The sequence below is a fragment of the Muntiacus reevesi genome, chromosome X, assembly GCF_963930625.1.
Source record: "Muntiacus reevesi chromosome X, mMunRee1.1, whole genome shotgun sequence".
NCBI lineage: Eukaryota > Metazoa > Chordata > Mammalia > Artiodactyla > Cervidae > Muntiacus > Muntiacus reevesi.
The window spans coordinates 102,305,996-102,331,165 of record NC_089271.1 but is presented as its reverse complement, the minus strand read 5'-3'; the positions used below and the strand labels follow the sequence as shown (position 1 = coordinate 102,331,165).

At 37.6% G+C, this 25,170-nt stretch overlaps 1 protein-coding gene across 1 annotated transcript in view; it reads left to right on the top strand.

The window, feature by feature from the left end:
- Positions 1-4,778: 4,778 nt before the first annotated feature.
- Positions 4,779-25,170, top strand: part of LOC136154637 (probable ATP-dependent RNA helicase DDX4) — a 37,919-nt gene continuing 17,527 nt past the window's right edge. The window contains exons 1-10 of the mRNA XM_065916838.1: positions 4,779-4,850; positions 12,826-12,886; positions 16,018-16,128; positions 17,075-17,155; positions 18,465-18,512; positions 20,334-20,381; positions 20,485-20,532; positions 21,151-21,293; positions 21,910-22,062; positions 23,863-24,017. Coding sequence (XP_065772910.1) covers positions 4,779-4,850; positions 12,826-12,886; positions 16,018-16,128; positions 17,075-17,155; positions 18,465-18,512; positions 20,334-20,381; positions 20,485-20,532; positions 21,151-21,293; positions 21,910-22,062; positions 23,863-24,017 — 920 coding nt within the window. The remainder of the gene's footprint in view (positions 4,851-12,825; positions 12,887-16,017; positions 16,129-17,074; positions 17,156-18,464; positions 18,513-20,333; positions 20,382-20,484; positions 20,533-21,150; positions 21,294-21,909; positions 22,063-23,862; positions 24,018-25,170) is intronic.

Sequence of the window (25,170 nt, the reverse complement as noted above, 5' to 3'; positions counted from 1 at the left end):
GAAGTTAAAGATGCTTGCTCCTTGGAAGAAAAATTATGACAAACCTAGACAGTGTATTAAAAAGCAGAGACATTACTTTGCTGACAAAAGTCCGTCTAGTCAAAGCTATGGTTTTTCCAGTAGTCATGTATGGATGTGAGAGTTGGACCATAAAGAAGCTGAATGCCAAAGAATCGATGCTTTTGGATTGTGGTGTTGGAGAAGACTTTTGAGAGTCCCTTGGGCTTCAAGGAGATCAAACCAGTCAATCCTAAATGAAATCAATTCTGAATATTCATTAGAATGACTGATGCTGAACTGAGGCTCATTAGGAAAAACCCTGATGCTGGGAAAGATGGAAGGCAAGAGGAAAAGGGGATGACAGAGGATGTGATGGTTGGATGGCATCATTGACTCAATGGACATGAGTTTGAGCAAGCTCCAGGAGATGGTGAAGGACAGGGAAGCCTGGCGTGCAGCAGTCCAAGGGGTTGCCGAGTTGGACACAATTGAGCAACTGAACAACAGAGTTGTCCTTTTATATTTTTGTTAGTGTATCTTTGAAATAAATTCTAGAAGTAGGATTACAGGATCCAAGGATAAATGCACATGTGATTTTGCTAGATGTTGTCAAATTCCCTTCCTTCAAGCTTTAGGCCATGGAACATCCCCAACAGTGATAAAAGAAGGTGCCTGTTACCTCAAAGCTTCCCTAACAGAGTTCGTTATCAACATATGCACTGATGAATGTGTCTAATATATACTAAGATATTAAATAAAAACACTAAAATGACTATCAAAATGAAAATTGTCTGAGTTGCCTAAAATCAGTGGTATGAGTACCACACATTCATAAACACTGCCTTAGCCATTACTTGAAAAATTCAGATATTTTGGCCTCTCTGAACCCTGCTTGGTATGCTGAAAACCCCTGTCCAAGTTGCTTTCTTCCTTAGATGTTGCACTAGTACAAGATGTGCTGTCTGAGACATTATAACCCATTCCACCTTGTTTTCGTGTTGATTTATAGGGCTCCAACCTGCAGTATTTAATTTTTTTAGCCTGTTGTATGGTTATGTGCATAGGAAAAGATTTTCAAATATTTGTAATCCTTGAAGATGAACATCTAATTCTCCCCCACGTGAGGTAATCCATTTATATACTGTTTGTTGTTGTTCAGTCAGGAAGCTGTGTCTGACTCTTGTGACCCCACAGACTGTAGCCCACCAGGCTCCTCTGTCCATGGGATTTCCCAGGCAAGAGTACTGGAGTGGGTTGCCATTTCCTTCTCCAGGAAGTCTTTGGACCCAGGGATTGAACCCATGTCTCCTGCATTGGGAAGCATGTTCTTTACCACTGAACCACCAGGGAAGCCCCATGTACTACTGGTAGATTTAAAAGAATTTTTAATAGCCTTGACATGGTGCAAGGCACAGTGCACATCAATTAAAAAAATCATTACTTGAATAATGTGGAGAGAATGCTAGGAACATAAAATCTAAAATATTAGTCATCTTTATATGCATTACTTTGAACTAACTACATTGATTCCAAATTGAGAGACAGCTTTGAGGAAACTCTTGTCCTACCTTATTAAAGAAGGATTTAGAAAATTCGGAGAAACATTATATAAGCTTTCCAGGGAATCTTGTGAGATAAGAATGTTAAGGTTTAAATTCCATTGGTCATTGCCATTCTTGTCACTAGATTGTTCCTTGAGAAGCTAATTTTACCTGAAACATTTAGCATAATACCTGACATACAGTAGGTGCTCATTTAAAGCCTAACTAATGAATGAATCCCTGCCTTTTCCATACATTGTGATTTATTACCAACAGTAACTTAGGATCTGTTAGTGAGAACAAGAAAATAGAATATAGTGGCTTCATTTTCTTGGGACACCCATTAAGGAGCAAGTGTTTGCTCAACCGTGGGCTTGTCTTTTTTCACTGTTTATGTTCAATTTTTGAATTGCATAATTTTTATCCATTGCTTATCCTTTACTCAGTACTGAACTTTAGTTCTCATCAGAATGCACTTTTTCTTAACCAGGAACTCTCAAGGATTATATTGAGTGTTTCATAAAGAACTATTTCATTGCAGTACCTGAAAGCACAAAAATTTCTTCTCTCCTAGAGCTAATAGCAGAGAATGTTTGCCAAATGTTTTTAAAAAAATATGCTCATTTTAGAAAATATTTCCAAGCTTTACACTCCTAAAATAAAAAAAACCTAGTTGGTTATCATTCTATCTACACAATTTCATATCTTGTTATTTTCACCTAATACATATTTTCCCACAACATAAAAATTTTTGAAAGAACATTCAATTCAAAGTGAGTAAAAATACGTCAGAGGACACTGTGTACAAATTCAGAGCATCAGAAAGAGTGTTGGTAGCTCTCCCCCATACATATACGATTGAAAATATAAGATGCCTCAAGAGTATGATGTAAAAATTTTGTTTAAAAATAGAAATTATTAAAAATGAAAAAAATAAAATTAAAAAAATATTCTGGTTTCACTTTTGTTAAATGTAATCTTTTAAAGATATTTCACCTTGATAATAGTCTGACAAAGTTTGATGCTATCTAAATAAATATTTTTAAGGATTCAAAGAAAATAAGTATTTTTAATTAAAGAGATCAATAATGATGGCTCAAGAGCTGGAAAGTGTAAAGTGTCCCATAAAGTACCTCAGCCTCTATGCCTGAGTGTCAGACTGTGTTGGGACTTACATTTCTGAACTATTCAGGGATTTATTAAAAGATTCAGAGCATGGAAAATGATGAAAATAAAGCCAAAAATAAAAATGGTATTTTTCAAGCGGTCTGTTATGCCTTTTGGAGGGATGGAAAAATACGGAAAGATTTCCCTGACTTTTTGTGGGACAGAACAAACACTAACTGACGAGTTAAGTACCGAAATGACCAAGTTAAGTTGACTGACGAGTGTAAGTACCGAAATGACCTTCGGACACCCTTAGGTTTGGCCAGTAAGTGGGGATATAAACAGGTGGGTCACAAATGTAACGAACGACTTTCACCAACACAATTTATTTCTTCCTTCTGGATCAGAGAGTCTCCCCTTCCCAAAGAATTCGACCTCTAGCTCTGTAAGACAAGTTACTGACTTCACAGCCTCCTAGGTATCGGCGTGACAGTCTCATCCTTCAGTCTGGGAAGAAAAAGACATACCCCACCAGCCCGAGCCTCAGCTATACTTTGAGGTGCCTGGAAACCCCCTGGAGGTGAAGCAAGCACCTCAGAAATAGAGGCCAACTGCCAGGGACTGCAGTAGGCAAAAAAGGAGAGAACGTTTAAAGAGGTAGGTAGGAGGACGTTTTAATTCCTCTTCTATTTTTAACTTTGACTTGCAGTGCTTACATAGGAAATTCTATAGTCTCTCCAGATTGAGGACCCCACAGAAAAATCCAGAGAAAGTGACCCACGGTCAGCCTTGAACCCCTAGGCCTAACGGGCCACTCCGTCCGGAACCTAATGGGTCAGCTGATTGCGACCTTGAACGCGAACACATAGGGTAGGTGAGGCAGGAGATGGGGGCGGGACGACATTGCTGCCTGACGCTGATTGGCTGATGGAGCTCGTCGCCTGGTGTCATTTGTTGTTGGATCAGCGCACCAGACGCAGTCTGCGTCGTGCACGTGCAGACGCAGTCTGCGTCGTGCACGTGCAGCCGTTTAAGTCGCGTCAGCGCCTGTGAGGACTCCGGGAGAGCAAGCTGCAGAGAGGTGAGTGGGCCGCCGTCTCTTTTCCCAGTAGGGGTTTCATCCCCACGCTCTGGGCTTCCTAGTTGTAGCTGGACTTCGGGCCAAGTGAAGAACGGTTGGGGTGGGCAGGGGTTTGAAGCCGTCCTTTGGGGTCTTTCTGCTTCCTCCCGGAGGGTCCAGTAGCACGGTGCGTGTCCGAAGTCTGAGGTTGAGGCCTGCAGGAAAGGCGAAGGAGCATTTTTGACCACATGGTAGTACACCGTTCGTGTTCCGAGAAAAAGACTCTCTAAACACGGATGGTTGTAGAACTATTCGTGTATACACCCTCTTTGGCGAAACTGGTTGTTTGTGGGAGACATTTGGGCCACCTAATCACCCCTTCCTTCCCTGCCAAACTTCACGGCCTTGAACCCTGGTCACTCCCCCCCCACCCCCGCAAAGAAACTAAATAAACCCCACGCGAAACGTCGTACCCAGTTTTGAAGGGAGAAACCTGGAGTAGTATCTGAAAAATTTCCCCTCCCCCTTAATATTCGCTAAGACACTTTGGGAACCCTTCGGTGAGAAAATAAATTCTGTCAACCGATTTTGGGGAAAGGCCTGAACTCCACTGGGACAGGGTGATTGCTAGAGTGATTAGATAAGTGGTTCAACTAATTTTTAAAGATAAAAAATTGAAAGTCGCTCAGTTGTGTCCGACTCTTTGCGACGCCATGGACTTTACAGTCCATGGAATTCTTCAGGCCAGAACACTGGAGTGGGTAGCCATTCCCTTCTCCGGGGGATCTTCCCAACCCAGGGATCGAATCCATGTCTCCTGCATTGCAGCTGGATTCTTTACCGTCTGAGCCAAAAGGATAAATATAAATGGTATCTCTCGGTAAGAAACAAAACTTTAATTGGCCTTTTTGCAAAAACTTTTGGGGAGGATCAACAGTTAATTGTGTAGCTTGGAGGTATATGTGTGAAATGATGATTTATGCTTTTAAAGGTAAAATTCTGATCTCTGATTCTGACTGAGCCTAAATGTGCATGTTTGTATATTTATAAAAACTGAACTGGAAGCCGCCATGGGAGATGAAGATCGGGAAGCAGAAATAATCAACCCTCGTATGTCTTCCTATGTTCCTGTATTTGAGAAGGTAATAAAATTTTAAGTTTTTAGTTATTGAATGCTACAGATTTTGTCGGAGTTGAAAATCTCTGTGGTGAGAAAGTTCATCTGTGGTGAGAAGCATGCTGTGCTTCTCCATGTGATTGTTATTAACTGTCTTATAGGGAATGATGAAGCATGCTAAGCCTCAAATAGAAGAAATAATTTAATAATTATTTAATAATTAATTAACTATTATTAATTTAATAATTAATAATTTAATAATGAAAACCTAAAACGGGTATAATATTATGAGCAACTTAATTTAAATCTCAATGATTTAGAACTTATTGTGGGTGAAAGCAACTTGTGTTAATGTGGTTGAATATCTCTTAAGATACAGTTGTCTATAGAAAATGGAACAATAAAATTTGTTTTTGGGTGGCAGTTTGAATTCTGAAATTTGGTTTTATATAAGCAGGACTCTCAAGATGAAAACATTAGGTTGATTCAGATGGTAACATCAGTTTGATCTTCAGATGTACAAATCTGCAGATCTTTTTCCTCAATAGCTTTTGAAGAGTTACACTGAAATTTACCTGAGGGGATTATGGAGTGGGTTTTTGGATCTCTTTGGATCTCTTAGTTTTGACTTTAAGATGGTGAAGAGAGTCTACTTTGGAAGACAGTGTATTTAATGGATTGCTTTTACATAAGTTTTATCTACTTGAAAATGTCTCCAAAAGTCAATTTGTTTTCCTTTTAGGATTTCCAGTTTGTATTTATGTTAGTCAATTCTGACACTTTCTGTTTCAAGTGATGTCTTAATAGAAATTCTTAATTTACCCCAAAACATAAAATTTAATTCTTTGTCTTTCTTGAATTTGGCCTGTTTGCATGTAAACTTTAGATTAAAATACCTAAGATGTTAATCTGAATTTATCATGTTTCTTGCTTTGGGACGTTTTTTAGAAATAACTTCTTTGTATGTTATCTTTTTATTGTCTTCTTTATGTTACAGTATCGTAAGAATAGTGTAAGACCAAAAGAGGAGAAATATTACCTATAGTCTCACTCACTAGCACAAATGCTCTGTTGAGGTTTTAGTAAATTTTCTTCTATATTTCCCAAACACATTTTTCCACGGATTCTAATGATTGTATGTAATAGTAATTTTTGATTTCAGCTTTTTCACTCCTCAGCACTAGCTATTCCATATTATTAACTTCCTAAAAATAATTTCACATGGGTATGTAGTATTTAATGGACTAGAACTACCAAAGCATAATTGATTTTCTTTTGGTAGAAATTAAAGTTTTATCTTTACACTGTAGTATTGTCATGAATAGCTACAGTTTATTGTTTAATTTGGGAGTATTTGTTTTCAAAAGTGGAATTACTTGGTCAAATAATTTTCTATGGCTCTTTTTTCCCCAGGTTCTTGGTAGATTTGTTGTAACACACAGTTTAACTCATACGTATAGATGTTCTTCCACTTGGACTTGTCTAATTTTTACTTTTTCTTACTATGAGATTTTGTCTTAACTAAATATTATTCAAATGGTATACTGCACTGTAGAATGTTGTGCATGGTTATTGCAAAGGGTGTCTGAAATTGAGGATGGTCAACTGTCAGGCTTCCAGATTTACCTTTTGGGAGTCTTTGTGCTATTCAGTAACAAACTTTGTTTCTCAATGCTGGTCATACTGATTGAATATTAATTAATATTAATGTTAATATTTAATGTACATTATTAACATTATTTAATAGTGTAAATGTTAATAATGTTAATGTTAATATTAATATTAATGTTAATATTTCTACCTTACGATTCTTAGTACATATCTGTGTGTGGCCAATTTGTAGTAAACTTTTTGCATTTGTCCACAAACTTAACACCTGGTGCTAGGTGTGCAGTTAGTAATTTGACCTACTTAACTTGAAGGAACATGATGCATTCAGTGGCTTTCTTTGCTTCTCTTCCTTGAATAAGGTGTGTAGACACTAAGGATGAACGCATGACATTTTTATGTAGGAGAAATCTGAGGTCTTCAGCCCGTTTTCTTTTAAAGGCACCATTTGATTGGTTGTTGTAATTGGATTTCTGTTTCAAGAAGCAACTGGGCTTCCCTTTTGTGCAATTTGTATTGCCTCTGAGATCATCTTGGATTGGTAATAATATCTGTGATCAGCCTTTTGTTAATTTAAAAAATCAGGAGTATAGTTGATTTACAATGTTGTGTTTCTGCTGTACAGCAAAATAGGTCAGTTATACATATACATATATTCATTCTTTTTTATCTTCTATTCTTATATAGGTCTTCACAAAGTATTGAATAGAATTCCCTGTGCTATGCAAGAGGTTCTTATTATGTGATAAGCCTTTTCTGAATGCTTCTAAGGATCCTTCTTTGGAGATTTAGTATTAACACAGGCTTATATAATTTTGAACTAACAGGTTGCTTTTCTGGTAGTTTTTAGAACTTTCCAATGCTGGTTTTTGAAGTGAGTGTACTATGTGGGGATAGAGTAATTCAAAATGTGAGGTTGGGAAATATTTGGTAATCTAGCAGTTAGAGTAGTCCAGAAATGGTTCGGTTCAGTTCAGTTCAGTTCAGTCGCTCAGTCGTGTCCGACTCTGAGACCCCATGAATCGCAGCACGCCAGGCCTCCCTGTCCATCACAAACTCCCGGAGTTTACTCAAACTCATGCCCATTGAATCGGTGATGTCATCCAGCCATCTCATCCTCTGTTGTACCCTTCTCCTGCCCCCAATGCCTCCCAGCATCAGGGTCTTTTCCAACGAGTCAACTCTTTGCGCGAGGTGGCAAAAGTATTGAATCTTCAGCTTCAGCATCAGTCCTTCCAATGAACACCCAGGACTTATCTCCTTTAGGATGGACTGGTTGGATCTCCTTGCAGTCTAAGGAACTCTCAAGAGTCTTCTCCAACACCTTAGTTCAAAAGCACCAATTTTTCAGCGCTCAGTTTTCTTCACAGTCCGACTCTCACATCCATACATGACCACTGGTAAAACCATAGCCTTGACCAGATGGACCTTTGTTGGCAAAGTAATGTCTCTGCTTTTTAATATGCTATCTAGGTTGGTCATAACTTTCCTTCCAGGGAGTAAGCGTCTTTTAATTTCATGGCTGCAGTCACCATCTGTTAGGCGTTTGCATATTGTGCGCACATTGTTGGGGTGAGAGATGAAATGAATGAGCGTGATGACTGTAACAGGATACTGGGTTCCCTTGCTAGTTGTAATATTTCTTATTAAATGACCAATGAGTCTACACACTCGTCTCTTCTGTCTGATCGTTTTGCCTTTTTTCTGGCATATTTCAGATGGCATATATACTCTTGTGATTAAAGTGGAAACTGCTTAAGATAATTAGTGCATCCACAATTATTATTTTGAAATCTATAATATTTGAAATAATGTTAAGTTTTAAAATTTCTAAATTGGTTCACGTGGATGAGTAAAGAGGTTATAAATGTTTTATAGCTAAGTGTTCTAAAAATAGGTAATGTTAAGACCTAAGACTCATTCCACAAGTTTTTTTGAGCCTTATTAGATGCTGGAGCTAGTGGTAAACATGATAGATAAGGGGCTTGCTGGCATGGATGTTGTATTTTACTGGAGGAGACAGAATAAACACATTACAAATCATATACTAATAGTGAAAATTATTAAATAATAATAGTAATAAAATAATCAGGAAACTCTCTGTGTGTGAGGGAGAGAGGGAGAAGAAGACTGGTATGGGTAGATTTAGATCAGGTGGAGAGGAAGATATTCCTTGAGACTATGACTCATGAGCCGGAGACCTGAAAGAGTCCCAGTAACACATGATGTGCAGAGATCTGAAGAGAGAACGAACTTAGGGTATCAGGACAACAGGAAGAAGTACAATTTGCTAGTTTCCTATAGATGCTATGATAAATTATCACAAACTAGATGGCTTACAGTAACAGACAAATTTCTCTTACAGTTCTGGAGGCCAGAAGTTAGAAACCATGGTCTCAGCAGTGCTGTTTTCCTTCAGTAGGCTCTTGGAGAGAATCCATGCTTCTTCCAACTTCTGGTGGTTATAGGCAGCCTTGGCTTGTGGCTGCATCTCTTTCTGTTGTCTTCACTGGGCCTTCTCTGTGTTTGTGTTAATACCCTTGGCCTTTCATAAGGACACTTGCAATGACATTTAGGGCCCACTTAGATAATCCAGGGTAATCTCCTCATTTCAAAATCCTTAGTTATATTGGCTAGAACTGTTTTTTTTCCCAAATAATATAATACACTTTTCAGAAATGAGGGCTTGATATCATTGAGTGGATGTTATTCAATCAAACTATAGCTGCTGCTGCTGCTAAGTCGCTTCAGTCGTGTCCAACTCTGTGTGACCCCATGGACAGCAGCCCACCAGGCTCCCCTGTCCCTGGGATTCTCCAGGCAAGAATACTGGAGTGGGTTGCCATTTGCTTCTCCAGTACCTGCAAGTGAAAAGTGAAAGTGAAGTGGCTCTGACTCCTAGCTGCACCATGGACTGCAGCGTACCAGGCTCCTACATCCATGGGATTTTCCAGGCAAGAGTACTGGAGTGGGTTCCATTGCCTTCTCTGCTACTATAGCTAGTATAGAGCTATTTCATATCCTAAAAGATGATGCTGTGAAAGTGCTGCACTCAATATGCCAGCAAATTTAGAAAACTCAGCAGTGACCACAGGTCTGCAAAAGGTCAGTTTTCATTTCATTCCCAAAGAAAGGCAATGCCAAAGAATTTTCAAACCACCACACAGTTGCACTCATCTCATGCTCTAGCAGAGTAATGCTCAGAATTCTCAAAACTAGGCTTCAACAGGAACCGAGAACTTCCAGATGTTCAAGCTGGTTTTAGAACAGGCAGAGGAAGCAGAGATCAAATTGCCAACATCCATTGGAGGATAGCAAATGCAAGAGAGTTCCAAAAATCACCTATTTCTGCTTCATTGACTACGCTAAAGATTTTGACTGTGTGGATCACTACAAACTGTGTTAAATTCTTAAAGAGATGGGAATACCAGACCAGCTGACCTGCCTCCTGAGAAACCTGTATGCAAGGCCAGAAGCAACAGTTACAACTGGACATGAAACAATGGACTGGTTCCAAATTGGGAAAGGAGTACGTCAAGGCTGTATATTGTCACTCTGCTTATATAACTTATATGTGGAGTACATCATGTGAAATGCCAAGATGAATGTAGCACAAGCTGGAATCGAAGTTCCCGGGAAAAATACCAATAATCTCAGATATGCAGATGATACCAGCCCTATGACCGAAAGCGAAGAGGAACTAAAGAGCCTCTTGATGAAAGCGAGTGAGGAGAGTAGAAAAGCGGGCTTAAAATTCAACATTCAAAAAGCGAAGATCATGGCATGTGGTCTCATCACTTTATGGCAAATAGATGGGGAAACAATGGAAACAGAGAGAGACTATTTTCTTGGGTTCTAGAATCACTGCAGATGGTGACTGCAGCCATGAAATTAAAAGATGCTTGCTCCTTGGGAGAAAAGCTATGACCAACCTAGACAGCATATTAAAAAGTGGAGACATTACTTTGTCAACAAAGGGCCATCTAGACAAGCTATTGTTTTTTGAATAGTCATGCATGGATGTGAGTGTTGGACTGTAAAGAAGGCTGAGTGCAAAGGATTGATCCTTTTGAACTGAGATGTTGGAGAAGACTCTTGAGAGTTCCTTGGACTGCTAGGAGATCAAACCTGTCAATCCTAAAGAAATCAATCCTGAATATTCACCGGAAGGACTGTTACTAAAGCTCCAATACTTTGGTTACCTGATCCAAAGAGCTGACTCATTAGAAAATACCCTGATACTGGGAAAGACTGATGGCAGGAGGAGAAAGGGATGACAGAGGATGAGATGGTTGGATGGCATCATATGACTCAATGGACATGACGTTGAACAACTTCTCAGAGATGGTAAAGGACAGGGATACCTGTCGTGATGCAGTGCATGAGTCACAAAGTGTCGGACATGACTGATTGGCTGAACAGCAACAAATTTCTAGCATGGCTAAACTATAGTAAGATAAGGCAACATTTGTAGAAAGTGAAATCTGAGAAGGAAAGAGAAAAGAAAGAGAGGGAGCGGGCCCTCAAGATAGAAGTGGACATAGAGTTGATAGAACTAGATGGCCTGGATTTGGGGAACGCAAGAGAGAATGATGCTAAGTTTTTATATTGAAGCAAGTAGATGGATGATGGTGCTCATTACTGAAATGGGAAATATTTGGAAGGTGAACCAGTTTGGGAGGGAAAAAAATCAAGAATTCTGTATTTGCAGTGTTGAATTTCAGATGCCTAAGAAAAGATTTAAGTAAGGATACTAGTCATTAGCTGTTGCTTAGGAGAGGGATCAGAGCTGTAGGTACAAATCTGGAATTTATCTCTTTTAATACGATTTAAATCTGTGAGAGTGGGGTGGGTAAAGTTGGATGGAATAAAACAGACTTAGAGGGTTCTGCCATGAACTATGGGGCATTTTGATTTTAAAGGTACATTAGCTGGGGAGCTGGCAAAGGAGACTGTGGAGGGAGTGGCCATGGGGCCAAGAGGAAAACCTGGGAAGGAGGTGTTCCCTAAGCCAGAGAAGCAAGTAGATAGTCTGTTGTTTCAAATGCTGCTGAGAGCTCTGGCAGGATGAAGCTTAAAAGTAGTAATTTTATTACATAATGGGCTTACTATAAGCTTTTTCAGTGCAGTGGTGAGGATGGAGGCTAGCAAGAGTAGCTTGAAGGAAATACAGAATGTGAGAAAACAGAGGCAGCAAATGTAGACAAATTTTTTTGCCTATAATGGAGCAGAGAATGGTACAGTAGCTGGAAGGGAGTATGAAGTTACTTTATTTTTAAGATTATGAAAAATATTAAGGATTTTTGTGATGAAAGATGAATTCTATTGAAAATTTTTTTTCAAAATTTGCCATAGAATGTGTGTGGGATGTTAAATTTCATCTTCTGAAGATTGTTTGGTAACAATAATTTTTCAGTTGTTTGGTGCCAGAGTGTTTCATTACTTTTTATCAGTTACGTGAAGCTGAGTGTTATAACACTTATAAAACTAGCCTCTTTGGGGGCTCTATGCTGAGTGTTATAACACTTATAAAACTAGCCTCTTTGGGGGCTCTATACATCCAGTAGTATTTTGGATACTAGAAAAGAGAAAAAAAGTCTTCAGTGTTTCACTTTAAATAGGGAAAGCTGGATTACTTTTCTTGTTTGTCTTTTCATCTATGGTAATCATAAATTGGAACTTTTTACTGTAGCAGTTATCAAAATCCCAAGCCATTTCAAAGATTTTATCATATGTTTTTAGTAAGTTAGAAAAATAACTGAATGTCTTTTGAGCTTTATAAAGGTAGTTTTTAAAAGTCAGTGTCTTTTGTGCAAGAAATTTTGGAGCAAAAGTATTACCTGACGATGTTAATACCTACCTTGGTGCACTCCCTCCAGCTTTAGGTTTATTTAAAGAAACTTATTTGACAAAAATATTGTGATTTGTCTAATTCAGTCAGTTAATTGAAGTGTTATCTGTAAATTTTAGATCACTTTTTGTACTTAAATTATTGAATTTGATTTTGAAGAATCTCAGAGCTCTGTTCAAAAGTTTTGCTTTTAGTATTGGAAACTTGTTTGAGAGGAAGCAGCCTGTTCCATACCTAGATGAATTGAGGATGGCTTTTTTCCAATAAAACTTTATTTATAAAAACTGGTAGCCCACCCGATTTGGCTTGTGGCTATAGTTTGCTGACCATTGTTTAAGTGATATATTAGTATGCTATACATAGAATTTTAAAGTGAAGGTGTTTTAGAGTAGTAAATAAAAGAACATGCAGCGACCCAGGAAATCTTTAATTATTTTGTTCTGGACAAAACCCAGTTGTTAAAACTTTCTAGTATTTATGAGATAGATTACTCATTGTTGTTATTCAAAGTAGAAAACTAGTGTTTTCTTTTTTCTTACAGGATAGGTATTCTTCTGGAGCAAATGGAGACACTTTTAACAGGACTCTGGCTTCATCATCAGGTATGTGTTAAAGCAAAAATGCAGAACTGTTTTTAGGTTAAGGGCTTCATCCACTGGATGAGAAGCAGACTAATAGATACCTTGTCAAAGGTGTTTTTTAAATTTTCTAGTGAGACGTTTTGGCTTGAATATTTTGGGTTGGGAGCCTCTTAGAATTAAAGGAAGGGAGAGAAGAGAGAGTGTAATGTTAGAGTGTATCCTTCGATTCAGTGGGTTTTCTGTAAAACCTTTGCCCAGCCTCGAAGTTGCATGTTTGGCTTTCAGGCTGCTATGTGAATTGTCAGGATTTCTGATATAAGGCAGTAGGAGAGTAGACTCAGGTGTTGAAGCAGGTTACAATGATGGTGACCTGTCAGGATAGCAGCTATTTAAACCAAACTCATATCAAATTAATGCACATAAATCCCTGGCATTCCTATACACTAACAATGAGAAAATAGATACAGGAATTAAGGAAACAAAACTATTCACCATTACGTCAAAAAAAAAATAAAATACTTAGGAATAAATTTACCTCAAGAAACAAAAGACCTATATTTAGAAAACTGTAAAACACTGATGAAAGACATCAAAAGATGACCCAAATAGATGGAGAAATATACCATGTTCATGGATTGGAAGAATCAACATAGTGAAAATGAGTATACTACACAACGGAGTCTATAGATTCAATGCAATCCCTATCAAGCTACCAATAACATTTTTTCACAGAACTAGTACAGATAATTCCACAATTTATATGGAAGCGCAAAAAACCTCGAATAGCCAAAGCATCTTGAGAAGGAAGAATGGAACTGGAGGAATCAACCTGCCTGACTTCAGACTATACTGTAAAGCTGCAGTCGTCAAGACAGTATGGTACTGGCACAGAAACAGAACTATAGATCAGTGTAACAAAATAGAAAGCCCAGAGATAAATCCACGCACCTATGGACACCTTATCTTTGGCAAAGGAGGCAAAAATATGCAACGGAGAGAAGACAATCTTATTAACAGGTGATGCTGGGAAAACTGGTCAACCACTTGTAAAAGAATGACACTAGAACACTTTCTAACACCATACACAAAAATAAACTAAAAATAAATTAAAGATCTAAATGTAAAACCAGAAACTATAAAACTCCTAGAAGAAAACATAGGCAGAACACTCTGACATAAATAACAACAGGATCCTCTATGATCCACCTCCCAGACTAATGGAAATAAAAGCAAAAAAAAAACCAAAATGGGACCTAATTAAATGTAAAAGCTTTTCCACAACGAAGGAAACTATGAGGAGGTTGAAAAGACAGTTTTCAGAATTCAAGGAAATAATAGCAAACAAAGCAACTTTCAATCTCAAAAACCCACAAGGAGTTCATGCAGCCCAATACCAGAAAAATAAACGACTCAGAACTAAACAGACATTTCTTCAAAGAAGACATACAGATGGCTAACAGCACTTGAAAAGATGCTCAATATCACTTATCATCAGAGAAATGCAAATCAAAACCACAATGTGGTACCATCTCACACTGGTCAGAATGGCTGCTATCAAAAAGTCTACAAACAATAAATGCTGGAGGTGTGGAGAAAAGGGACCCGTCTTATATTGTTGGTAAGAATGCAAACTAGTATGCCACTCTGGCGAACAGTGTGGAGATTCCTTAAAAAACTGGAAATAGAACTGCCATATGACCCAGCAGTCCCACTGCTGGACACACACACTGAGGAAACCAGAATGGAAAGAGACACGTGTACCCCAGTGTTCATTGTAGCACTGTTTACAGTAGCTAGGACATGGAAGCAACGTAGATGCCCATCACTACAAAAAAAGCTAGTGGAGGTGACAGGATTCCAGCTGAGCTATTTCAAATCATAAAGGATGATGCTGTGAAAGTGCTGCACTCAACACGCCAGCAAATTTGGAAAACTCAGCAATGGCCATAGGACTGGAAAAGGTCAGTTTTCATTCCAATCCCAGAGAAAGGCAATACCAAAGGATGCTCAAACTACTGCACAATTGCACTCATCTCACACGCTAGCAAAGTAATGCTCAAAATTCTGCAAGACAGTCTTAACTAATACGTGAACCGTGAGCTTCCACATATTCAAGCTGGTTTTAGAAGCGGCAGAGGAAGCAGAGATCAAATTGCCAATATCTGCTGGATCATCGAAAAAGCACAAGAGTTCCAGAAAAATATCTCTTTCTGCTTTATGGACTATGCCAAAGCCTTCGACTGTGTGGATCACAATAAACTGTGGAAAATTCTGAGAGATGGGAAGTCCAGTGGGGTCACAAAGAGTCAGACAAGACTGCCCAACTGAACTGAACTGAAATATAGAAAGCAAATACTAACAGACCTAAAGGAAGAAATGGATGCGAATACAATAATAGAGGAGACTTTAACACCTCACTGACGTCAGTGGACAAATCTTCCAGACAGAAAATCGATAAGGCAACAGAGATCCTAGATGACATATTAGGACAGTTAGACCTAATTGATATTTTCAGGACATTCAGTTCAGTTCAGTCACTCAGGCTCTCTGTGACCCTGTGGTCTCAGCACACCAGGCTTCCCTGTCCATCACCAACACCCATAGCTTGTTCAAACTCATGTCCATTGAGTCGGTGATGCCATCCAGCCATCTTATCCTCTGTCATCCCCTTCTCCTCCCATCTTCAATCTTTCCCAGCATCAGGGTCTTTTCCAATGAGTCAGTTCTTTGCATCAGGTGGCCAAAATATTGGAGTTTCAGCTTCAGCATCAGTCCTTCCAATGAATAATCAGAGGTTATTTGCTTCAGGATTGACTGGTTTGATGTCCTTGCAGTCCAAGGGACTCTCAAGGGTCTTCTCCAGCACCACATTGTTTATAGGTGTCACTTTTTCTTTTTAGTCATTTTTAGGTTTTGTCCGCAAAGCACACAGTGGATTTAAGAAAAAAAAGATCATAGCTTTTATTTATTTACTGGTAAAGTTGAACATTTATAGGCCAAACACAGCATTTCTCTTTAGTAACTATCTGTTGATGACTTAAAATATTAAAATCATTGAGTTATGCAAGGCTTAAATTAACTTGGCCACCATGTCCCCAAGATTTCTTTGTTGGTTTCTGTGTCATTTGTGTGTTTGTGTTTTACTATTGTAGGTTATCAAGTCGGCAATGATTCAGAAGCTTCAGGATCGTCCAGAAGAGGTGGAAGAGGTGGAAGAGGTAGTTTCCGAGGTTGCCGTGGAGGATTTGGTCTAGGAAGTTCAAGTTAGTAGTGGATTGCATATACTGTGCTTCATTTATTAAAGAAATGATTAAAAATAACACCTATCACATATAAGATTATTATGACTTTATGAGAACGGTTTAGTATAATGGCTGGTAGGTACATAATCACTTATGCTATGCAAAATATTATTTTGTAGACATATGTAATTCCTTATAGATTAAATGAGAATATGTGAATTTTCTAACAGTTTGTGTGATGCAGTTCTCTAATATTACATGCTGAGAAGCGTTTTAGAGCTTTGATAAAGATGGCCGACCTTACAAATAAGTGGCATTCTCATGAAACCATTATAACTTCTTATACCAGTGTGGCTTTCTACCTAGATTTTTCCAGTCGTCTTTCCTTGGTGCTAAGATATTGTCTCCTGAAGTCACTTTTGGAATGCATGTCTCTCTTAACAGAGGAGAACAGAATAGTGAAAATAAAAACGTAAACTGATATAATGATTTAATAGATATGTAGCAGATTAGTGAATTGTCACTTTTTAAAAAGTGAAGAGATCCACAGGGTTGCTGTTTAAGACTGATAAAGTTTGATTTGAGTGCAGTGGGTACGAAGGGATGCTATTCTGGAGAATAAGCAGTAAGATTATGTAATGTGAAATTTTGAGGGGCAGCAACAGTGCTGCTTTTCAAAGGTAATTTAACTTGCTTATATCATAATGTGGTGTAGTATTAGCTGTGATTACTTTTATAAGATAATTTTAATAAAATTTTGAGAAAGTAATGTATAATTGAAGGAAATAATTTATGGAAAGATCCTTCTGTGTGATACTTCAAAAACACTATGATTCCTGTTAAGTTTAAATTATTGTATCCTGCATCTTTTTAACTTATGGCACCATAAATTGATTTTTTTCTGTTTACTGCATGACTTAAAAGTTTTTAAAAGTAACATAATCTATATTTTTAATCTGTAATCTAGAGAACGAATATGAACCAGATGAGAGAACCCAGTGCTCTGGTGGCCTTTTTGGTTCCAGAAGATCAGCATTAAGTGGTGCAGGTGAGAAATAGTATTTACTACTGAATATTAATCATTCACATTTGCTTTTAGCTCTAGGATTATTGAACCTAATATATATTTTTAAGTATATTAGATTGGTTCATGATTATCTCTGCTTTGTAGATTTGTAGGCAAAAAGAAAATGGACAGTTTTTCCTCCCTTATAAAATTTGTGCTCTGAGAATTATTCCCTCTTTCTTATCTACCAGTTAATTTGAGATATAAATTATACTTTTAATTAGAAGAAGGAAAATGAAGTTTCCTTTGGTTTCAAAGAAAGGATTCTGATGGAATTTGATGAGAAATTGGGGGACAAAAAGAAGCATTCTGTTGATGAAATGTTTAAAAGTAGTTATGTGAACTGTGGTATTAAAAAGAAATGAGCTATATCAAGCCTGAGAAGACATGGAGGAGCCTTAAATGTGTACTGCGTGCATGCTAAGTCACTTCAGTTGTGTCAGATTCTTTGCAACCCCTTGGACTATAGCTCGCCAGGCTCCTCTGTCCATGGGATTCTCTAGGCAGAAATATTATAGTGGGTTGCCATGCCCTCCTCTAGGGGATCTTGTCAACCCAGGGATTGAACCTGCATCTCCTGTGACTCCTGCATTGCACGCAGATTCTTTACTGTTGAACCACTGGGGAAGCTCTAAATATGTGCTACTGAGTGAAAGAAGCCAATCTGAAAAGACAGTGTACTGTTTGATTCCAACTCTGTATGACATTCTGTAAAAGGCAAAACTGTAAGAAGAGGGCTGAAAAAAATTGTGTGGTTGCTAGGGGTCAGGGAAGGGATGAACAGACAGAGCACTGAGAATTTTTCAGGTAGTGAAGTTACTGTGTATGATACTATAATGATGGAGACATGCCATGATACATTTATGCAAACATAAAAAACACTGTACAGTACCATGAATGAGCTGTAATGTAAACCATGGACTTTGGGTGATTATGTTGTGCCAGTATAGGTTTATCAACTGTAACAAAATACCTCTCTTGTGGGGAGTGTTGATTATGTCAGGGGGGTGTGGAGCATGCAGGTGTGAGGACTGGAAGTATCTGGGAAGTCTCTGCATTTTCCTCTTAATGTGTCTGTGAACCCGAAATTGTCCTAAATATGAAGTGTTTAAATAAAATGTTCAGACGAGAAAAGGGTTTTAGTTAAATATAGAATTAGGAGATGGGTGGGTTAAGGGTCTAGGAATCCTGAGAAATTACTCAGTATTTGAAAAGAAATAGCTATATATTTTATGTGCTTGAAGAGGAGCTGTGTTTCCTCTGAATATTTCTGTAAAACAATGCCTTACAGGTAATGGTGACACTTTCCAAAGCAGAAGTGGTCGTGGAAGTGGACGAGGTAAGTTCTTATTTGGTTTACCTGTAAGTGGTTAAAATGACTGTAATCCAAGTTTAACTTTTGAAGTTAAAGGTAACTGTTGGTGCTTTTATACACACTTTGAGGAGTATACATTTGCACGGCCAGTTTGGAGAAGTTGTTTACTTTTGTTGTTTAGTCGCTGTGTTGTGTCTGACTCTTGCAACCCTGTGGACTATAGCCCACCAGGCTCATCTGTCCATGGGATTTTCGAGGCAAGAATACTGGAGTGGGTTGTCATTTCCTTCTCCAGGGGAAGCCAGTTGTTTACTACTACTCTTTAGTCCAGCAGTTCCATTATATACTGTAGGTGTATATGCTCAGTGCATGTAAAAGGATGCTCACTTAAGCTTCATGTATAATACGTGAAAACTGAAAATCACCTAAAATTCATCAATAAATAACTGCTTAATAAATAACATAACCATGAAAGGGAGTTACTGTGCAAATGTTAAAGACTGAGATGTAATCTATGTTTACAGATTCTTATATTAATCTTTCTTATGAGATAGTTAGCTTGGTGTCGGGGAAAAAGAAAGTTCACTATAGATAGTTTTATACTATTAAAAAAATCTCAGAGTTAAAAATGCTTAAATTTCATATAAAAGTTAAAATATTTTCCAGACTAGTAAAACAATAAAGCTTGTTTAATATCTCTGAAAAATTCTGTGATCATTATTAGTCTGAGAGCATTCAGAGTGGCAGTTCCCTTGAACCACTTTTCCCTGCTTCACTCTTTCAGATTCTTGGTTTCTCCAGTGTAGGAAAAGATTATGAATGGCTAAACCATATTTTATACAAATTCTTAGATCTTGTTTGAAAAGGGGTTTGAAGACCTGTGGACATACAAGACAAGAAAGTTAGAGAGTGCACATATAAAAGTGCTATGTGTTAGCCTTTCCAAAGCTATTACAGTCCTGATTCTTTCTGTGTTAGTACCTGAAAGTGGCACAGTCAGTGACTCCTTGTCTAGAAACCAGAAAGGTAGTGTGTGGAAAAGAGTTAACATGATAGGCCTGACTGGTCTTCTTGGAAAGTCCTTCTTACAAGACCCTTCCCTGGCTTCTGGGAACTTGGATTTTGGGAGGGGTCTCAACACCCTTAACCAGTGTGAGTGGTCCACTGTACCTCAGTGGTTTGTAAAACAATGTGGTTTATGATGAATACCCCCTTTTCTTCTGGGAGTTGGGAAATTTGGTACATGCCAGGCAGAAGGTGCCTGCCTGCTTTATCAGCCCCTCATAAGAACCCTGAATATTGAATCTCTAAATTGCTCTGGTAAACATTTTCAGCATGTTGTCACAACTCGTCCTGTATGACCCCAGTGGGAGTGACTCTTAAAAGCTTGCACCTGGTCTTCTCTGGCCTTTTCTCCATACCCTTTTTTCCTTTGCTCATTTTGCTTCATATCTTTTCTATGTAATAAGTCACAGCTATAGTTGTGACTGTATTCTGAGTCCTAGCAAATCATAGAACCTATATGGACTAAGCAGAGATGGACTTTTAGTTCCTCTTAGAAAATATATTCCTTTGTTGAGGAATATAGGAATAGAAAGAGACAAAACAGCTTAAACAAGGAGATACTAATATGTTACAACATTGTAATCTGCATAAAGTCAGCATTTTGAGTGCTAAGGGAACTTAAAATATTCAGGATTCTATTTATCTTAATTGTCTCAAATATTATTTGTTCGAAGGGACCATCCGTGTTTACAACTTTTTCTCTTTGAAAACAAAAAACAAAAATAAAGATATACACAGTCTTGTATATTAACTGGCTGTCACTGTGTGTTTCTTTAATAGGTGGTTACAAAGGTTTAAATGAAGAAGTAATTACAGGCTCTGGAAAGAGTAAGTTTTACTTTAGATCAGGTATTTGATTTTTATAGTGAGTATTGTTTTACCCCTCGATTTTAAAAACCATTTGTCTTGTTTTCGTTTGATTCCTTTTAAGATTCTTGGAAGTCAGAAGCTAAAGGAGGAGAAAGTGGTGACACTCAGGGTATGTTAATTTTTGTGTGATCCACATAAATGTATATTACATTAGTATATATATATATGTGTGTGTGTGTGTGTGTGTGTGTATAAATATATATATATATATATATACAAATGCAGAATATTTAAAGAGATAACTTTAAAAAGTTTGAAGTAAAAACTTTAATGGTAAACCTTGGGAACTTTGTTTTGTAATTTTATTTATTTACTTTTGACTGTGCTGGGTCTTCGTTGCTGCACAGGCTTTTCTCTAGTTGCGGAGACTGAGGGCTCCTCTCTAGTTGTGGTCTTCTCATTGTGGTGGCTTTTCTTGATGCAGAGCATGGGCTCTAAGGTGCACGGGCTTCAGTAGTTGTGATACATGGGCTCAGTAGTTGCAGCTCCTGGGCTCTAGCGCACAGGCTGCGCATGGGCTTAGTTGCTCTGTGGCATGTGAGGTTTTCCTGGGGCAGGAATCGAACTCGTGTTTCCTGCATTGGCAGGTGGATTCTTCACCAGTGAGCCACCAGCGAAGCCCAGGAATTTGCATGTTGTTTTGAATTTGAGTTTGTTGGTTTTTGTCTGTTTTCCCTTTTATTTTTATTTTAATCCTTATAATGTAAATTGTCTTTTAAATTCTGAGGACAAAAAGTGACCTACGTACCACCTCCTTCACCTGAAAATGAGGACTCCATCTTTGCACATTATCAGAAATGCATAAACTTTGACAAATATGATACTATTCTTGTAGAAGTATCTGGACATGATCCACCACCAGCAATTCTGGTCAGTATAATAATTGTTTCTGTAATGGCTGTGAGACAAACTTTCTTTTTTAAAAATGTGGAACATTTCTTTAATTTGATATTAAAGAATACAAAAACTTCATCTTTAGTATTTAATGAGAAATTTAGAATCATATCTAGCATCTACATTATAATTAATTGCTGTGTTGAAAGGGAGGGTACTATATTTCCTCCCCACCTCCTCAAACTAGGATGGCAGCTTCATTTAAATTTATTAAAAAGGATACTTTTCCTAAAGCTTCAATATTTCTGCTTTCTACGTATGTGAGAAAGTGCATCTTAGAGGAGTGATTTTCTAAGGAATCGGGGAGCCCAGAGTTTTCCTGTTGATAATGAACTGCTTTATTGATCAGAGTTATTTGTATCTCACAGGTTTTAAGGGTGCTGAAAAAGGTTTTAGAGCCATTGTCTATATGGAATATTCCTTAATTCTATCAAGTAGTCGCATAGAGGTTCTAGATATTACTTTTGAATGGGGGCATATGTATTACATAAAATAGAATTAACAACTTGAAACTAATTCAAATGGAATATGTTTATGGCATGACTAGTGTATGATACATGGCATTTAACCACTGCCCCCTGATTTTTTTTAGACTTTTGAAGAAGCTAATCTTTGTCAGATATTGAATAAGAACATTGCTAAAGCTGGTTATACTAAGCTTACTCCTGTGCAAAAATACAGTATTCCTATTATACTAAGAGGACGAGATTTGATGGCATGTGCTCAGACAGGCTCTGGAAAGACTGTAAGTTACTTCCCTACATATAGTTAGCCTAGTATTCAAGCTGTCATTTTTTGAACTTTGGTTCTTCCCAAGTAGATGATTTTAGTGAACTGTCATAAATACTCATGTTTTTGCCTCTGATTTCTGGTTTTATTGAAGTTTGTGTACTTTTGACGAAAGAATTTTGAACTATTTCTAGAGTAGTGTTTTGCAGTTCATAGATGTTTATAAGTGTATTCAGCTCCTTCTGTGGGACATAATATTTAATAACTGAGAGTCAAAGCACCAAAGGTTATAAGACCTTTGATTATAAGAGCATGGGAAAAATAATTTATGTAATGTAAAGTTTTTCCCATCACTTCATGGCAAATAGATGGAAAACAAAAAGTGGGAACAGTGACAGATTTTATTATCTTGGGCTCCAGAATCACTGTGGACGGTGACTACAGCCACGAAATTAAAAGACACTACCTCCTTGGAAGAAAAGCTATGACAAACCTAGACAGCATTTTAAAAAGCAGAAATTTACCACTTTGCTTACAAAGGTCCTTACAGTCAAAGCTAAGATTTTTCCAATAGTCATGTATGGATGTGAGAGCCTTAAAGAAGGCTGAAAGCCAAAGAATTGATGCTTTCAAACTGTGGTGCTGGAGGAGACTCTTGAGAGTCCCTTGGACAGCAGGGAGATCAAAGCAATCAATCCTAAAAGAAATTAGTCCTGAGTATTCACTGCAACGACTGATGCTGAAGCACCAATACTTGGGCTACCTGATGTGAAGAGCCACCTCATTGGAAAAGACCCTGATGCTGGGAAAGATTAAGGCAAGAGGAGAAGGGGGCGACAGAGGATGAGATGGTTGGATGGCATCACCAACTCAATGGACATGAGTGTGAGCAAACTACGAGAGATAGTAAAGCAGCCTGACGTACTGCAGTCCATGGGGTCAAAAAGAGTTGGACACGAGTTGGCCACTAACAACAACAGTGGAATTGCTGATACAGTTTTGGAGTCAAGAGAATGAGAAATAGCTGTATGTACTGTTGTTGTCTATGTACTGTACCTGGTCCTTAGTACGAAGTGACCTCTGTTATGCTAATTCTAAAAGAACTCTGATGGGACCCAGTTGGTCTTAGGACTAAACTGTGAGATTTGTGAATTAAATAGGGTTCCATGAGATGAGCATTAAAGACTGTCATTTCCAGGATCATAGTCTTGCTTCATACTATATTAGTCTTAAAAATTCTCCATAGTAGAGTTGAAAGAAAAATAAGTGAAAATAAGCTGTACAATATAGCAGCTAATGTGTGACTTAAATGTGGTTTTGGAGGTAGATTTTAGTGTCTTATTTAATAAGAAAACTGTAGCACCATGTTTCTCTTGCCATATGTAACGTTTATGAGGGTGATATGTTTAGTGAGTCAAATGAATGCTTTCCCAATTTTTGCTCTTGTGGACCACTTTTGTCATGCATTCTGATTTTATTTCTACCTCAAAAGCAAGCATTTATACTAAATGCTACATTCCTCATTTACCTCTCAAAATACGTTAATGTTTGTTTATGTAGAATCTTTGGTTGTGTTTGTTTTTTAAAAAACACATAAGATAGATTAACTTTATCAAACATCTTATATTGTATAATATGAGAATGATGACCAAAATGTTAGATACTCATTGAAATAAATATTATTTCCCTTTCACATTTTAAATTTATCAAAAAGATGAAAGAAGAAGCTAAGGGATATAAAGACATGAGGAATAGGTTGCCATAGGGAAAAGAATGATTCCCTATAAATTTGTAAGTTATGCAATTTAACTTCTAGGCAGCTTTTCTCTTGCCAATTTTGGCTCATATGATGCGTGATGGAATAACTGCCAGTCATTCTAAAGAACTGCAGGAACCAGAGTGTATTATTGTAGCACCAACTCGAGAGTTGATCAGTCAGATCTATTCAGAAGCCAGAAAATTTTCTTTTGGGTAAGTACATCTGGAATGCCACTCACAAACAAGTTTTTCTTTAGAGAATTATTGTATTTATTTTGGGAAGAACTCAGTACATGAAAAAGAATGCAGTCATATAATTTAATGTGGTGTTACCTGACTGAAGTTGACTTTTTCATAATCTTGTTTATAGAATCTATTTTTTTAAATGCTTATTAAAAATCAGATGGTGATAGAAGTAGAACAATAAGACAGTGTACATATTCATGTGTTTTCTGGTAGTTTTTAAGTATATGTTTAAACATGAGTTTATGGTGTTCCTAATAATTTTCTCTCCTTTAACCCGTAACTTCATAAAATGGATAACTGCTTATTTAACAATCAGACCTAATTTTTAATGACTGTAAGACTGTCCATGTGTTTGTATTTTATTTCTCTATTTGGGAGATTTAAGTTGTTTCTATAGATTTAATGTTAAAAATATGAAGTTATTTTAAAGCTTGCATTCTACCAGCAGTATTTGAAAATGCCAACTTCACTATACACTTTGCCACTATTTGGTATTGGATTAGTTATCTGTTGCTGCTCACCGTAAAACCTAGTTGCTCAAAACAATACATATTATTTACAGTTTCTGAGGGTTAGGAATTGAGGAACGGTTTAGCTGGGTGTTTCTGGCTTGGCATCTCAAGAGGTTGCAGACAAGATGTCATCCAGAATTATAGTCATCTGGCTTTATTGGATCTCTCTGTAAGAATGGTTGTCTCTAGGAAATGACAGCTGGCTTCATTAGATTGAAGGGTCAGTGAGAAAGAGCAAGGAGGAGGTTTCTGTGACTTTTGTAAGACAGTTGCAGTCACTTTTGCTGTACTCTGTTCCTTACTAAACAGGTCACTAAATCTAGCTCATCCTCAGGACTGGCTATATAATTTGTGAGAACTAGCCCAAAATGAAAGTACAAGGTCCTTTGTTAAAAAATTAGGATGAATTTTAAAGCAGCAAATAGAATATTAAACCAAGTTCAGGTCTTTTTTAAGCATAGGACTCTGTATTACTGCACAGGTTCTATACCTATGAAGCCAGCCTTGCACACATCTTTGGAGGAGGGAGTTAGGATCTATATTTAAAGGAAGGTGTATTGAAGAATTTGTGTACATATTTTAAAATCACTACAGCTATCTTCATGTTT